The sequence below is a fragment of the Aethalodelphis obliquidens genome, unplaced genomic scaffold (genome assembly GCF_003676395.1).
Source record: "Aethalodelphis obliquidens isolate GAN/ISIS:26980383/991018 unplaced genomic scaffold, ASM367639v1 scaffold30, whole genome shotgun sequence".
Taxonomy (NCBI): Eukaryota; Metazoa; Chordata; class Mammalia; order Artiodactyla; family Delphinidae; genus Aethalodelphis; species Aethalodelphis obliquidens.
The window spans coordinates 8,888,304-8,905,996 of record NW_020837974.1 but is presented as its reverse complement, the minus strand read 5'-3'; the positions used below and the strand labels follow the sequence as shown (position 1 = coordinate 8,905,996).

General features: G+C 43.1%; 1 protein-coding gene across 1 annotated transcript in view; it reads left to right on the top strand.

Moving 5' to 3' along the window:
- Window positions 1-17,650, top strand: part of NSUN5 (NOP2/Sun RNA methyltransferase 5) — a 33,088-nt gene extending 15,438 nt beyond the window's left edge. The window contains exons 5-10 of the mRNA XM_027126131.1: window positions 15,511-15,649; window positions 15,740-15,855; window positions 16,535-16,713; window positions 16,921-17,131; window positions 17,208-17,348; window positions 17,424-17,650. Of these exons, the coding sequence (XP_026981932.1) occupies window positions 15,511-15,649; window positions 15,740-15,855; window positions 16,535-16,713; window positions 16,921-17,131; window positions 17,208-17,348; window positions 17,424-17,538 (901 nt within the window). The 3' untranslated portion in view covers window positions 17,539-17,650. The remainder of the gene's footprint in view (window positions 1-15,510; window positions 15,650-15,739; window positions 15,856-16,534; window positions 16,714-16,920; window positions 17,132-17,207; window positions 17,349-17,423) is intronic.
- Window positions 17,651-17,693: the final 43 nt, after the last annotated feature.

Below are 17,693 nucleotides of genomic sequence, written 5' to 3'. Positions count from 1 at the left end.
GGGTATGCGGGTAGGTCCTTGGAAACAGGGCATGCATTCCTAAGTCAAGATTTATAAATCAGTAACGAGTCTCATGGGTGCTGGGAATACACCAGCGAAGGTTTTCATCATTGTTTGGGGACTAACGGAGCATAGAGGCCACTGGTCCTAATGATTATTAAACACTGTCTATTAACTACAAAGCCCTGACGGCAGAGAAGATTTACTGCACAGTACAGTCCTGAGTAGAGTCAGCAGGACAGGAGAAACTGTCCTGACTTATGATGGTGTCACTTATGCTAACAACCGTACAGTGTAGTGTACCTGTTGGCCATCTGTATGTCTTCTTTGGAAAAATATCTCTCTAGAGGCTCTGCCCATTTTTTAATTGGGTGTTTTTAATAAACTGTTGAGTTGTATGAGTTCGCTGTGTATTTTGGATATTAAGCCCTTATCAGATACATGATTTGCAAATATTTCCCCCCATTCCATAGATTGCCTTTTCATTTTGTTGATGGTTTCCTTTGCTGTGCAGAAGCTTTGATGTAGTGTCACTTGGTTTTTGTGTTTGTTTTGCTTGCTTTTGTTGCCTTTGCTTTTTTTTTTTTTTTTTTTTTTTTTGTGGTACGCAGGCCTCTCACTGTTGTGGCCTCTCCCGTTGCGGAGCACAGGCTCTGGATGCGCAGGTTCAGCGGCCATGGCTCACGGGCCCAGCCGCTCCGTGGCATGTGGGATCTTCCCGGATCGGGGCACGAACCCATATCCCCTGCATCGGCAGGCGGACTCTCAACCACTGCGCCACCAGGGAAGCCCCTGTTGCCTTTGCTTTTGGTGTCAAATCCAAAAAATCGTTGCCAAGGATGATGTAAAGGAGCTTACACCTGTTTTCTTCTAGGCATTTTATGGTTTCAGGTTTTACATACAAGTCTTTTATTTTCCTTTCAGTTTTATTGAGATGTAATTGACATACAGCACAGTAGAAGTCTGAGGTGCACAGCATAATGATTTCACTTACATACATCATGAAATGATGACCACAGTAAGTTTAGTGACCATCCATCATCTCACATAGATACAGAATGAAAGAGATGGAAAAGAAATATATTCTTCCTTGTGATGAGAACTCTTAGGATTTATTCTCTTAACAACTTTCATATGTAACATATATCAGTATTAATTATATTTATCATGGTGTATGTTACGTTCCTAATACTTTATTTATTGTATAACTGGAAGTTTGTACCTTTTGACTACCTTCATCCAGTTCCCCCTCATCTTTGGTAACCACAAATCTGATCTCATTTTTTATGAGTTGGTTGATTTGTTTTTGAAGTATAATTGACCTATAACACTGTTAATTCATGTTACACAGCATAGTGATTTGATATTTCTGTACATTTCAAAACGATCACCACAATTGATAAGTCTAGTTACCATCCATCATCATACAAAGATATTACATAGTTATTGACTATATTCCCCATACTGTACATTTCATACCCGTGACTCATTTTTTTAAAAAATTAATTTATTTATTTTTGGCTGCATTGGGTCTTCGTTGCTGCGTGCAGGCTTTCTCTAGTTGCTGTGAGCGGGGGCTACTCTTCGTTGCGGTGCGCGGGCTTCTCATTGTAGTGGTTGCTCTTGTTGTGGAGCACGGGCTCTAGGCACATGGGCTTCAGTAGTTGTGGCACGTGGGCTCAGTTGTGGCTTGTGGGCTCTAGAGCGCAGGCTTAGTAGTTGTGGCACATGGGCTTAGTTGCACCGCGGTGTGTGGGATCTTCCTGGACCAGGGCTCGAACCTGTGTCCCCTGCATTGGCAGACGTATTCGTAACCACTGCGCCACCAGGGAAGACCGACTCATTTTTTTTGTAACTGGAAGCTTGTACCTCTTTTTTTTTTTTTTTGTGGTATGCGGGCCTCTCACTGTTGTGGCCTCCCCGGTTGCGGAGCACAGGCTCCGGACGCGCAGGCTCAGTGGCCATGGCTCACGGGCCCAGCCGCTCCGCGGCATGTGGGATCTTCCCGGACCGGGGCACCAACCTGTGTCCCCTGCATCGGCAGGCGGACTCTCAACCACTGCGCCACCAGGGAAGCCCAAGGAAGCTTGTACCTCTTAATCTCCCTCACCTATTAATCTCCCTCACCTATTTCTCTCCTCCCTGCCACCCTCCTGCCCTCTGGCAATCACCTGTTCTTGGTATCTGTAACTCTGTTTCTGTTTTGTTACGTTTATTCATCTTTTTTCTACATTCCACATATAAGTGAAATCATATAGTATTTTTCTTTCTCTGACTTATTTCACTTAGTATAATAACCCCTAGGTCCATCCATATTGTCAACAAATGGCAAGATTTCATTCTTTTTTATAGCTGAGTAATATGCCACATACATTCAAGTCTTTAATCCATTTTGAGTTAATTTATTGTGTGCGGTGTAAGATAGTGGTCCAGTTTCATTCTTTTATTCGCAGCTGTCCAGTTTTCTCAATGCCATCTATTGAGGAGACTGTCCTTTCCTCACTGTATATTCTTGGCTCCTTAACTGTATACTTGACCATATATTTGTGGGTTAATTTCTGGGTTCTCTATTCTGATTCGTTGATCTGTGTCTATATTCATGCCAATACCGTACTGTTTTTTTTTTTCCCTAAATTGAAGTGTAGTCGATTTACAATATTATATTAGTTTCAGGTATACAACATAGTGATTCAATATTTTTATAGATTATGCTCCATTTAAAGTTATTATAAAATATTGGCTACATTCTCTGTACTGTACCTCTTAATCCCCTACCTCTATCTTGCCCCTCCCTCCTTCCCCCTCTGTTGTAGTTTTGTTATGACAGGGCCCAAAGTAAGCTCATCACACGAGATGAATTGTGCAGAAGCACAGCAGTAGAATACAGTGCCTTCTGTCCTGCTGTGGTAGCTTTTATTTAAGCATTATCTATGTTTACATCTTAAGACTTGTTTTCTTAACATTCCAGAAATCCAAAGCAGCAACATATGCTTTTATTGATTATACAAGCAACAATGGGCTTTCTTGACATGCCGTGCTTCGTCCTTGAGCTCATAAGCAGCACAAGGACATCTCCTTGTGTTCCCATCATTCTGATTATACTAAAGTAGCACAAGGACGTTTCCTTGTGTTCTGATTATACTGAGGTCATTTCATGGATCAGTGCCCAAAGTATCCAGGACTGCCTGCAGTCCTGGCCTATTCGCTAGCCCTCGGTTTGCCGAGGGGTTCTGACTTATTCGCTAGCCCTCGGTTTGCCGAGGGGGGGCTCATGGGTCACGTCTCCTTTCCATGTCCTCAGTTATTCCACTACACCCCTCCCCACTGGTAACCATTGTGGTGTTCTCTGTATCTGTGAATCTGTTTGTTTTGTTGTATTTGTTAATTTATTTTTAAATTCCACATATAAGTGATAACATACAGAATTTGTCTTTCTCTCTTTCACTAAGCATAATACCCTCCAAGTTTGTCCACATTCTTGCTAATGGCAGAATTTCATTCTTTATGGCAGAGTAATAGTCTGTTGTGTATGTATGCCACATTTTCTTTATCCATTCATCTATCGATGGACACTGAGGTTGCTTCAGTAACTTGGATATTGTAAATAATGCTGCTATGAACATTGGAGTGCATGTATCTTTTCAAAGTAGTGTTACTTCATTTTCTTCACATATATACCCAGGAGTAGAATTGCTGGATCATATGGTAGTTATATTTTTAGTTTTTTGAGTGACCTTCATACTGTTTTTCCATACTGGCTGCACCAATTTACATTCCCACCAGCAGTGTACTAGAGTTCCCTTTTCTCCACATCCTTGCCAACATTTGTTATTTGTGTTCTTTTTGTTGATGGCCCTTCTGATGGCTGATGGGTGTGAGATGATAGCTCATTGTGGCTTTGATTTGCATGTCTCTGATTAGCAATGTTGAGCATCTTTTCATATGCCTGTTGGCCATCTGTATGTCTTCTTTGGAAAAATGTCTATTCATGCCTTCTCCACATTTTTTTTTTTTTTTTTCTTTGCGGTACGCGGGCCTCTCACTGTTGTGGTCTCTCCCGTTGCGGAGCACAGGCTCCAGACACGCAAGCTCAGTGGCCATGGCTCACGGGCCTAGCCGTTCCGCGGCATGTGGGATCTTCCTGGACCGGGGCACGAACCCGTGTCCCCTGCATCGGCAGGCGGACTCTCAACTACTGTGCCACCAGGGAAGCCCAGTTGTTTGTATTTTTGATGTTGAGTTGTCTTAGCTGTTTATATGTTTTTGGATGTTAATCCCTATCAGTCATATCATTCGTGAATATTTTCTGTCATTCAGTAGGTTGTCTTTTCATTTTGTCAGTGGTTTCCTTTGCTGTACCAAAGCTTTTAAGTTTAACTAGTCCTATTTATTTATTTTGTTTCCTTTGCCATAGGAGACAGATCAAAAAACAAAAAAATTGCTAGTTTTTTTTTGTTTGTTTGTTTTTGGCTGCGCTACGCAGCTTGTAGAATCTTTGTTTGTTCCCTGACCAGGGATTGAACCCGTGTCCCCTGCAGAGGAAGGACAGAGTCCTAACCACTGGACTGCCAGGGAATTCCCCTACAATTAATGTCAAAGAGTGTTCTGCCTATGTTTTCTTCTAGGAGTTTTTTGGTGTCTGGTCTTACATGTAGGTCTTTAATTGATTTGAGTTTATTTTTGTATATGGTGTGAGAAAATGTTCTAATTTCATTCTTTTACATACAGCTGTCTGTTTTTCCTAGCACCACCTATTGAAGAGACTTTGTCTTTTCCCTTTTGTATATTCTTGCCTCTGTTGTCATAGATTAATTGACCATAAGTTTGTGGGTTTATTTCTGGGCTCTCTGTTCTGTTTCATTGATCTATGTGTCTGTGTTTTGGCCAGTACCTTACTGTTTTGATTAGTGTAGCTTTGTAGTAGAGTCTGAAGTCTGGGAGCTTCATACCTCTGGCTTTGTTCTTTTTTCTCAAGATTGCTTTGGCTATTCAGGGTCTTTTGTGGTTCCATATAAATTTTAAGATTATTTGTTCTAGTTCTATGAAAAATGTCATGGATATTTTGATAGGGATTGCATTAAATCTGTAGATTGTTTTGGATAGTATGGACATTTTAACAATTTAAATTCTTCCAATCCCTTAATATGGGTATCTTTCCATTTCTTTGTATCATCTCAGTTTCCTTCATCAGTGTCATAGTTTTCAGAGTATAGGTGGTTAAGTTTAACCTCTGTGGTTAAGTTTATTCCTAGTTATTTAATTCTTTTTGATATACTTTTGAACAGGATTGTTTTGCTTTCTAATAGTTCATTATTAGTGCATAGAAAAGTGTATAATGCTAATCTTGTACCCTGCAACTTTACTGGATTCATTTTCTAATGAACAGTTTTTTTGTGGCAACTTTAGGGTTTTCTTTATCTTGTCATCTGTAAATAGTGATAGTTTTACTTCCCTTCCAATTTGGATGCATTTTTATTTCTTTTTCTTGTCTGATTGCTTTGGATAGGACTTCCAACACTGTGTTAAATAGAAGTGGCTAGAGTGGGCATCCTTGTCTTATTCCTGATTTTAGAGGAAAAGCTTTTAGCTTTTCCCCATTGAGTATGATGTGAGCTGTGGGTTTGTCATATACAGACTTTGTTATGTTGAGATATGTTACTTTAATACCAACTTCGATGAGAGTTTTCATCATGAATAGATGTTGAATTTTTTCAGATGCTTTTTCTGCATTTATTGAGATGGTCTTGTGATTTTTATCCTTCCTTTTATTGATGTGGTGTATCACATTGATTGATTTGGGGATATTGAACCATCCCTGGAATAAATCCCACTTGATTATGGTGTATGATCCTTTTTCTATATTGTTAAAATTCAGTTTGCGAATATTTTATTGAGGATTTTTGCATCCATATTCATCAGAGATATTGGCCTGTAATTTTCTTTTTTTTTTTGGAGTGTTTCTTTGTCTGATTTTGGTAGCAGGGTAATGATGACCTTGTAGAATGAATATGGGAGTGTTCCGTCTTCAGTTTTTTTGTAATAGTTTGAGAAGGATAGGTATTAGCTCTTCCTTATATATTTGGTAGAATTTCCCTGTGAAACCATCTGGTCCTGGAGTTTTGTTTGCTGGGAGTTTTTTGATTACTGATTCAATTTTACTACTAGTGATTGGTCTCTTCAGATTTGTCTATTTCTTCCTGATTCAGTCTTGTAGGATTGTATGTTTTTAGAAGTTTATCCATTTCTTCTAGGTTGTCTTTTGTTGGCATATAACTGTTTGTTCATAGTATTCTCTTATGTTGTTTTTTCAGATTGATTTTTCTAAATTTTTATTGGAGTATGGTTGCTTTACAATGTTGTGTTAGCCTCCACTGCACAACAGAATGAAATCAGCTGTACACATAACAGATATCCCCTCCCTTTGGACTTCCTTCCCATTTAGGTTACCACAGTGCATTAGGTAGAGTTCCCTGTGCTATACAGTATGTTCTCAACAGTTGTCTGTTTCATACATAGTATCAATAATGTATATGTGTCAATCCCAGTCTCCCACTTCCTCACACCCCACGCCTTTCCCCCTTGCTATCCATACATTTGTTCTCAACGTCTGTATCTCTATTTCTGCTTTGCAAGCACCTATACAATTTTCTAGATCCCACATATATGCGTTATTATAAGATATTTGGTTTTCTCTTTCTGACTTCACTCTGTATGACATTCTCTAGGTCCATCCACGTCTCTACAAATGACCCAATTTCATTCCTTTTTATGGCTGAGTAATATTCCATTGTGTATATCTATATATCCATTGTGTATATACCACATCTTCTTTATCCTTTCCTCTGTTGATGGACATTTAGGTTGCGTCCATGTCCTGGCTGTTGTAAATAGTGCTGAAATGAACATTGGGGTGCCTATGTTTTTTTGAATTATGGTTTTCTCTGGGTATATGCCCAGTAGTGGGATTGTTGGGTTGTATGGTAGTTCTATTTTTATTTTTTTTAAGGAACCTCCATATTGTTTTCCATCATGGCTGAATCAATTTACATTCCCACCAACAGTGTATGAGTGTTCCCTTTTCTCCACACCCTCTCCAGCATTTATTGTTTGTAGGTGTTTTGATGATGGCCATTCTGACCAGTGTGAGGTGGTACCTCGTAGTTTTGATTTGCATTTCTCTAATAATTAGTGATGTTGAGCAGCTTTTCATGTGTTTGTTGGCCATCTGTATGTCTTCTTTGGAGAAATGTCTATTTAGGTCTTCTGCCCATTTTTTGATTGGGTTATTTGTTTTTTTGATATTGAGTTGTATGAGCTGCTTGTATATTTTAGAGAGCAGTCCTTTGTCAGTTGCTTCACTTGCAAATATTTTCTCCCATTCTGAGGGTTGTCTTTTCTTCTTATTTATGGTTTCCTTTGAGACCTCGAATAGCCAAAGCAATCTTGAGAAACAAAAATGGAGCTGGAGGAAGCAGGCTCCCTGACTTCAGACTATACTACAAAGCTACAGTAATCAAGACAGTATGGTACTGGCACAAAACAGAAATATAGATCAATGGAAAAGGATAGAAAGCCCAGAGATAAACACACACACCTGTGGTCAACTAATCTATGACAGAGGAGGCTAGAATATACAATAGAGCAAAGATAGCCTCTTCAATAAGTGATGCTGGGAAAACTGGACAGCTGCATGTAAAAGAATGAGATTGGAACACTCCCTAACACCATACACAAAATAAACTCAAAATGGATTAAAGACATAAATGTAAGGCCAGATACTATAAAACTCTTAGAGGAAAACACAGGCAGAACACTCTATGACATAAATCACAGCAGCATCTTTTTTGACCCACCTCCTAGAGTAATGAAAATTAAAATAAAAATAAACAAATGGGATCTTATGATTTTTTTAATCTCTATGATATTGGTTGTAATATTTCCTTTTTCATTTCTTTTATTTGGGTCCTCTCTTTTTTTTCTTTTCTTTTTGCGGTACGCAGGCCTCTCATGGCCGTGGCCTCTCCCGTTGCGGAGCACAGGCTCCAGGTGCGCAGGCTCAGCGGCCATGGCTCATGGGCCCAGCCGCTTTGCAGCACGTGGGATCCTCCTGGACCGGGGCACGAACCCGTGTCCCCTGCATCGGCAGGCAGACTCCCAACCACTGCGCCACCAGGGAAGCCCTCTTTTTTTCTTGATGAGCCTGGTTAAAGGCTTATCAATTTTATCCTTTAAAAAAAAATCAGGTTTTGATTTCATTGATCTTTTCTATTTTTTTGTTTGTTTGTTTTTTGGTCTCTATTTTATTTCTTCTCTTTATTATTTTCTTCTTTCTGCTTACTTTGGGCTTTGTTCTTTTTCTGATTCTTTTACATGATAGGTTAGGTTGATCATTTGAAAGTTTTCTTGTTTCTTGAGGTAGGCCTGTATTTGCTATAAACTGCTCTCTTAGAACTGCTTTTGCTGCATCCCATAGATTTTGGAAAGTTGAGTTTTTATTTGTCTTAAGGTATTTTCTGATTTCCTTTTTGATTTCTTCATTGACCCATTGGGGCTTTTTTGTAGTGTATTGTTTAGTTTCCATGTGTTTGTGTTTTTCCCATTTTTCTTCCTGTGATTGATTTCTAGTTTCATACTGTTGTGGTTGGAAAAATGTTTGATATATTCTCTTAAATTTGTTGAGACTTGTTTTATGGCCTAGCATGTGATTTATCTGGAGAATATTCCATGTGCACTTGAAAAGAATGTGTATTCTGCTGTTTTGGGATGAAATGTCCTGTAGATATCGATTAAGTCCAACTGGTTTAATGTGTAATTCAAGACCATTGTTTCTTTATTGATTTTCTTTTTTTTTTTTTTTTTTGCGGTACGCGGGCCTCTCACTGTTGTGGCCTCTCCTGTTGCGGAGCACAGGCTCCTGACGCGCAGGCTCAGTGGCCATGGCTCACGAGCCCAGCCGCTCCGCGGCACGTGGGATCTTCCCGGACCAGGGCACGAACCCGTGTCCCCTGCATCGGCAGGTGGACTCTCAACCACTGCGCCACCAGGGAAGCCTCTTTATTGATTTTCTGTCTGTCTGGACAATATGTCCCTTGATGTAAGTGTGGTGCTAAAGTTTCCTACTGTTATTTTATAACTGTCTGTTTCTCCCTTTATGTTTGTTAATATTTGCTTTATATATTTAGATGGTCCTATATTAGATACATATATGTTATTGAGTGTAATATCCTCTTCTTTTTTTTTTTGCGGTACGCGGGCCTCTCACTGCTGTGGCCTCTCCCGCTGCGGAGCACAGGCTCCGGACGCACAGGCTCAGCGGCCATGGCTCACGGGCCCAGCCGCTCCGTGGCACGTGGGATCCTCCTGGACCGGGGCATGAACCCATGTCCCCTGCATTGGCAGGCAGACTCTCAACCACTGCACCACCAGGGAAGCCCCATCCTCTTCTTTTATTGATCCCTTCATCATTATATAATGCCCTTCTTTGTCTTTTGTTACAGACTGTGTTTTAAAGTCTACTCTGTCTGATATGAATATTGCTACCCCAGCTTCCTTGTCATTTCCATTTGCATGAAATACCTTTTTTCATCCCCTCACTTGTCTGTGTGTGTCTTTAGCTCTGAAGTGAGTCTCTTGTAAGCCGCATATAGATGGGTCTTGTTTTTTTTAAAATCCAGTCAGCTACCTATGTCTTTTGATTGAGTTGTTTAGTCCATTGACATTTAAAGTGATTGTTGATAGGTATGTACCATTTTGTTGCTTGTTTTCTGGGTGTTTTTGTAGTTCTTCTCTGTTCCTAGTTTCTTCCCTTGTGGTTTGATGATTTTTCTTAAGTGGTATGCTTGTGCTCCTTTCTCTCTGATTTTTGTGTTTCTACTGTAGGTTTTGATTTGTAGTTACCATGGGGTTCATATATGTTGATCTATAACTGTATCTACTTGTTTTAAACTGATAGCCATTTAAGGTCAGACACATTCTAAAAGATGTATGTTTTTTCACTGTTCTCCCCTATGTTTTGTGTTTTTGATGTCATGTTTTATATCTTCATGTTTATCCTTTAACTGTTTATTGTAGTTATAGTTGATTTTACAACTTTTGTCTTTTAATCTTCATACTGGCTTAAGTGGTTGATCCACACTTTTACTATATGTTTGTCTTACAAGCGAGATTTTTCCTTTCCTATAAATTCTTACTTCTTGTTATAGCCTTTTCTTTTCTACTTAGACAAAACCCTTTAACATGTCTTTTAGAGTTGGTTTAGTAGTGATGAGCTCTTTTATTTTTTGCTTCTCTGAGAGGTTCTTTCTCTCTTCTTTAATTCTAAATGATAATCTTGGTGGATAGAGTATCCTACATTGTAGGTTTTTCCCTTTCAGCACCTTAGATATATCATGCCACTCCCTTCTTGCCTGCAAAGTTTCTGCAGAGAAATCAGCTGGTAGCCTTCTGGGTATTCCCTTGTATGTTACTCTTTGTTTTTCTCTTGCTGCCTTTAGAATTCTCTCTTTAACTTTTGCCATTTTAATTTTGATGTCTTGGTGTGGGTCTCTTTGGGTTCATCTTGTTTGGGACTCTCTGTGATTCCTATACCTGGATATTTGTTTCCTTCTTCAGGTTTGGGAAGTTTTCAACCATAATTTCACCAAATACATTTTTGACCTCTCTCTCTCTCCCCTCCTTCTGGGACCACTATAATGTGAATATTAGTACGCTTGATGTTGTCCCAGAGATCCCTTAAACTGGTCTCATTTTTTAAAGATTTTTTTGTTGTTCTGATTAGGTAGTTTCCATTATTCTGTTTTCCAGATCAAGTGTGTGTTCTTCTGTATCACTTGATCTGATGTTAATTCCTTCTAGTGTGTTTTTTCATTTCACTTACTGTATTCTTCAGCTTTGACTTGGTTCCTTTTTATATTTTCTAGTTCCTTGTAAAAATTTTCACTGTGTTCGTCTGTTTTCCCTAGTTCAGTTAGCACTCTTATTACTAATGCTTTGAACACTTTATCTAGTAAATTATTTATCTGTTTCATTAGTTGTTTTTTTTCAGTTTTCTTCCCTGTTTTTTTTGTTTGGAGCAAATTCATCTGTCTTCTTATTTCGCTTAACTTTATGAAATTAGGTGAAAAAGTTACCTATCCCAGTCTCGAAGGGGTATCCTTGTGTGGGAGCATCACTATGCAGTCTCTGTGTGCCCAGTGCCTTTGGTGGGAGAACTGGATCTAAAGTAAGCACAGGTCATGTCTTTCCCCAGGGTGTGCTGGCAGCTATCACCTTGGTGGGAGGTGGGGCTGGAGGTGGAGGGGCTAGAGCTAGAGCCAGAGCCAGGTGTGAGCCAGGGCTTTTCCTATTCTCAGTGGCTGTCACTGCCCTACTGAGAGTGGTGTCTGGTCCCAGGATACTGGAGCAGAAGCCGAGGTTTGGGTCTGAACTGGTTCTGTTTCCTCTAAGTGTGCTTTCTACCCTGCTCCCAGCAATGGCACCTTTGCCCCAGAGGGGGTGGTGCTGGAGCAAGAGGGGCTGGAGTGGGTGCTTGGCACGGGCTGGGGCACACTCTGGGGCAGTCCTGGCATGCCAGTCAGCTCCAGACCACTCCTGATCTGTTGCTTCTACGAATGCCAGTAATGGCTGCCCTTGCCCCAACTGAATGCCATGCCAGGTCTGAGCTGGCTTCGTCCCCACCCCACCCCCCAAACTGTGCACTCTCCTTGGCACCGGCAGCCTTCTCCCTAGCGTAGAGCTGTGCCAGAGCCAGGGAATCAGTGCAGCTGCTTGACATGGGCTGGGGTGTGCACTGGGCTGGGGCATTTGCAGGAAACCAGCCAGAGTCCCAGGCTGTTTCAGTCAGCTTCCTGCACCTTGTTCCCTGGAGTAAGCAAGCATGTGCTTGTTTTTCATGAGTGGAATCTAGGTTTCTAACAGCTGTTCTGTAAGTCCTACTGGTTTTCAAACCAGCTAAGGGGATTCATCTTCCTGGTGTCAGACCCTAGGGCTGTGGTGCCTAATAATGTGGTTTGAACCACTCACCTGTGCACCCTTATTTTTGGCTGCATTGGGTCTTTGCTGCTGCGCACAGGCTTTCTCTAATTGCGGTGAGAGGGGGGCTACTCTTCGTTGTGGTGCGCAGGCTTCTCATTGTGGTGGCTTCTCTTGTTGCAGAGCACGGGCTGTAGGTACACGGGCTTTAGTTGTTGTGGCACGTAGGCTCAGTAGTTGTGGCATGTGGGCTTAGCTGCTCTGTGGCATGTGGGCTCTTCCTGGACCAGGGCTTGATCCTGTGTCCCCTGCATTGGCAGGCGGATTCTTAACCACTGCGCCCCCAGGGAAGCCCTGTGTATCCTTTTTGAGCAATTTTGCTTTTAGTCATTTATTGTTAGATTGCACTTCTGAAATGTTCATAATTTTGTTTCGAATAGGGGAAAATTGGTCTCGATCTACATTTATTCTAAAATATCCCAACAATATGTATTTGGTTCAGTAAATTTTGGTTTTATCCAGACTGTGAAATATCAGGGAGCTGCTTACATTGATGGTGTGAATGTTTATTGACAATATAGCAAATGGGAAAACAAGTCATGGAGTCATATGTTAAGTATGAGCTCCATTTTTTTCCTGGTTGTTAATAAATACTGATTTTTTAAAAGTCTACAAGTATTACACCACAGTATCAATAGGAGTTCCTCTTGGTAATGAATAGTGAGGGTGTCTGTGGCAGGGAATCAGCTTCCATGTGGTCCTTCAGGTGATGCCACCCAGATGGTGCCAGCATCCTGAAACCCAAGGAGGATTGTGTAATCCCTCTCTTCTTTGTCCCCTCCTAGGGGCACAGGTCCTGACCTGATTGCTTCTCTTCCTACCCATATTCCATGTGGGTTTTTCTTTACACCCTTGGTTGTATAAGAGTCTTTCTGCTAGTCTCCAGTTTGTTGTCAGTGGGAATTGCTCCACATTGTAGATGTATTTTTGCTATGTTCATTGGGGGGGAGGTGAGCTCAGCGTCCTCCTACTCTGCCACCTTGACCTTCTCCTTGGTGCCATACTGTTTTGATTACTGTGGTTTTGCAGTATAGGTTTTGCAATATAGTTTGAAATCAGGGAGCATGATGCTTCAGCTTTTTTCTTCCTTTCTCAAGATCGCTTTGGCTATTCATGGTCTTTTGAGCTTCCATACAAATTTTAGGATTGTTCATTCTGTTTCTGTGAAAAGTGCTATTGGAATTTTGATAGGGATTGTGTTAAATCTGTAGATTTCTTTGGGTAGTATGGACATTTTAACAGTATTAATTCTACCAATCCATGAGCACAGAATATCCTTCCATTTATTTGTGTGATCTTCAGGTTTTTTTTTTTTTTTTTTTTGATCTTCAGGTTTTTTTCCATTAATGTCTTATAGTTTTCAGTGTGCAGGTCTCTCTCTCACCTTCTTGGTTAAATTTATTCTTAGGAATTTTTTACTTTTTGATGCAATTGTAAATGGGATTGTTTTCTTAATTTTTTTCTGATAGTTCATTATTAGTGTATAGAAATGTAACAGATTTTCGTATATATATATTTTGGGGGGGGGGGCATGCCACATGTCTTGTGGGATCTTAGTTCCCTGACCAGGGATTGAACCCGCACCCTTGGCAATGAAAGTGCGGAGTCCTAATTACTGGTCTGCCATGGAATTCCCTGTATATTGATTTTGTATCCTGCACCCTTACTGAATTTATTAGTTCTAATAGTTTTTTGGTGGATTCTTTAGGGTTTTCTTTATATAAAATCATGTCATCTGCATATAGTGACAGTTCTACTTCTTCCTTTCCAATTTGGATGCTTTTTATTTTTATTGCCTGACTGCTCTGACTAGGACTTCCAATACTAGGTTGAATGAAAGTGGTGAGAGTGGGCATCCTTGCCTTGTGTTTGATCTTAGGGGAAAGGCTTTCAGCTTTTCACCATTGAGTATGATTTTATCTGTGGACTTGTCATATATGGCCTTTATTATGTTGAGGTGTGTTCCCTCTATACCCAGTTTGTTGAGAGTTTTTATGAGTGGATGTTGAATTTTTTTTTCTTTCTGTGGTACGCGGGCCTCTCACTGTTGTGGCCTCTCCCGTTGCGGAGCACAGGCTCCGGACGCGCAGGCTCAGCGGCCATGGCTCACGGGCCCAGCCGCTCCGCGGCATGTGGGATCTTCCCGGACCGGGGCACGAACCCGCGTCCCCTGCATCGGCAGGCGGACTCTCAACCACTGCGCCACCAGGGAAGCCCGGTGTTGAATTTTTTCAAATGCTTTTTCTGCATCTGTTGAGATGGTCATGTGATTTTTATCCTTTTTGTTAATTGTGTATATCGCATTGATTACTTTGTGGGTGTTGAACCATCCTTGCGTTCCTGGCACTGGCATCTTGTGCATTCCCTGTTTTAACCTAACAGATATCACCATTATGCACCCATTTGGTCAAGGCAGAAACTGAGTCATCATAGATGCTTCCCTCCTCTCCTTTCAGTCATTTATTACTGTGCCTTCAGCATCTTTCTTTTTGTCCTCCTGGATACTGCCTGGGTTTAAGCATCATATCCTATCATGATTGGCAGAATAATCTCCTAAACTGGTCTCCCCACTTCCAGACTTTCTTGTCATGTTTGTCCTCCTTGTGTTGGCTGCAGAGATCTGCAGCCAGATCTGATGCTTTACTCCCCTGCTGAAAACCCGTGGCTCTCCATTGCGCTGTGCCCCCTGCTTCCTTTCCAGGCCCATCTGCCATGCACTCTGTGCACCTGTTATTACAGTGGTTGCTGCTCCTCACCCCAGGCTTCCCTGCACTCACCTACCTCCTGGTCTGTCCTTTGACAGCTCTGGGAAGCTGCCTCTTCTCTCTCCCTCTCTCTCCATCTGTTGTAGATGTTCCCCCATCTGCCTCTAGCATGCTGCTTAGTGACCAGGGTGGTAGAGAATGGTTGTGTTTGGGTTTGAATTCCAGCTCTGCTACTTCATAGCTTTCTGGGTTGTTATTCTCTAGGCCTGTTTTCTACGTGGGTCAGGTGAATGAACAATGCTCCTTTGCAGTGTGGAGAGTACAGTTTTCACCTTACCTCCTCAGGTTACTTATATGAACATCAGGAATCAGCTCAGCATTTACCTCCCTGAACCAGGCCCCTCTCCCCAGGGTTGTGTTTTAATAGTACTGGCTAGTGAGTGTCTAATTTGTGCAAAATATTTTGCTAAGTATTTTGCATGTCATTTAATCCTCACGAGATCTACCATTTTCCAGAACTGTAGACAGAGGCTGAAGTGTCAGTGCTGCCGCCACTGGTAAATGATGGAGGTGGGATCCTGAACCTAGAGTCTGGCCTGAGAAGCCTGTTCTCTTAACTGCTGCCTCTATCTTATCAGCTTGTTAATTTACTCATAGCAGTTTTAACCGTTTGTTGCATAAATAAGCAGTTAGGTGACATGTGAAATGTCTGGCTTGCTGCCTGGCACGGAGGGGTTCAGAAAATGTGGCATGAACAGCTCTTATTCCCCGGCAGCCTCGAGGACGTACGGGCCCTCAAAGGGAAGTGCTTTCTTCTGGATTCCTTGCTGCCGGAGTTGCTCGTGTTTCCTGCCCGAACAGATCTGCATGAACATCCACTGTACCAAGCTGGTCACCTCATCCTACAAGACAAGGTAGGGTGGATGGGTGGAAATGGGAGGAGCGGGAGGGGAGTGGTCAGCCTGGGGTCCCTTTGAGCCAGCCCCTGTGCTCTGCGCCGCCAGGCGAGCTGTCTCCCGGCCATGCTGCTGGCTCCACCTCCAGGTTCCCATGTCATCGATGCATGCGCTGCCCCAGGCAATAAGACCAGTCACTTGGCTGCCCTTCTGAAGAACCAAGGGTGAGTGCCATGGTCAGACAGAGTGGGGTGGGGTCTGATCCTATATTTTATAAGAAGAAATAAGGAACTCAACTCCAGTAGGTCATGAAGGCTGAAAGGAGGTCTTCCCTTTAAATATTTCCTCGTGGACCTAGGGCAGTTCCCTAAGCTTCCCAGTGGGTTACACGTGTGAGATGTGAATCCCTTAGCCCTTGGGGCAGAGGGCCCTGGGCAGTTATTTCTAACCACTGACCTTTACTTTTTTTAACTTTGTTTTAAACTTCACATGACTCACTTTAATTTTTTAATTTATTTTTGGCTGTGTCGTGTCTTAGTTGTGGCACACAGGGTCTTGGTTGAGGCGTGCAGGATCTTTCGTTGCGGCGTGGGCTCTGTAGTTTGAGGCACGTGGGCTCTCATTGAGGTGCGCGAGCTCGGTCATTGTGGTGCACAGGCTGTGCGACCTTAGTTCCCTGACCAGGGATCGAACCCACGTCCCCTGCATCGTAAGGTGGAATCTTTACCACTGGACCACCAGGGAAGTCCCCCACTGACCCTTTTTAAATATTGAGAATTTAAAGACATTTAAGTATGATTTTCTGTGTGTCCTGACTTCAGGTACGTGTCACTGTGTCAGACCTGTGGGCTCTTACGTGTTACATAAATTCTCAGTTCACCTCAACTCTGCCCTCCTCCCTAGGAAGATCTTTGCCTTTGACCTGGATGCCAAGCGGCTGGCTTCTACGGCTACGCTGCTGGCCCGGGCCGGGGTTTCTTGCTGTGAGCTGGCTGAGCAGGACTTCCTGGAGGTCTCGCCCTCAGACCAGCGTTATCGTCAGGTCCAGTACATCTTGCTGGATCCTTCTTGTAGTGGCTCTGGTGAGATGGGGGAAAACGCGGCCAAGGGCCCCACAGATCCAGAGCAGCCTTAGAGCGGGGATGGGGGTGTGTGTGGCGGTGGTCGTTCGTTTTGGCCTCGGGTTTAGTTCTGGCTCAGGTTATCCTGTGAATGGTCAGATGTGCTCATCTGTATGTGCGGATTTCATACGAAATCAGGCAGCGTGTGGTGAAAGCACTCTTCCCTAGGGATGCTGACCAGACAGCTGGAGGAGCCCGGGACCGGCGTACCGAGCCAGGAGCGCCTGCGAGCACTGGCTGCCTTCCAGCAGCGGGCGCTGAGCCACGCGCTCACGTTCCCTGCCCTGCGGCGCCTCGTCTACTCCACGTGCTCCCTCTACCAGGAGGAGAACGAAGACGTGGTGCGAGCCGCCCTGCAGCAGAGCCCAGCAGCCTTCAGGTAGTGGGTGTCCACCAGGGTCTTGGGGCGAGGGCCGCCCTCTTACTTAGAAGCCCGTTCCATTTCCTCTCTGCAGGCTGGCTCCTGTCCTCCCCTCCTGGCCGCACCGAGGCCTTGGCACTTTTCCAGGTGCTGAGCACTGCCTCCGGGCCTCCCCTGAGACCACGCTCACTGGCGGCTTCTTCACTGCTGTACTTGAACGGGTAGAGGTGCCAAGGTGAGTGAGCAGGGGGCCTGCTTGGAAGACGCTGGAGGATTGGGGCACATCTAACTCACTCTTCTTTTCTTCCAGCTCCGTCTCACAGGCTGAAGCATCAGCCCCAGAAGTTACACCCAACCCAGCTCCAAAGAGAAAGAAGAGGCGGCGAAAAGCAACAGCTGCTCCCAGCTCACAGCCTGGCATGTAGCAGGTGCTCAGAGCCTTGACCCCTCAGGTCCTCCTCTCAAGCTTAGTCTCAGGCCCTCAGCCCCAGGCAGCAGTTTTGTTTGCAAAGGCTCTTTTTATGGCTGGAGGAGGAAAACTGGTAACCGCGTTTCTCCAGCTGGAAAGAGCGGATATCCC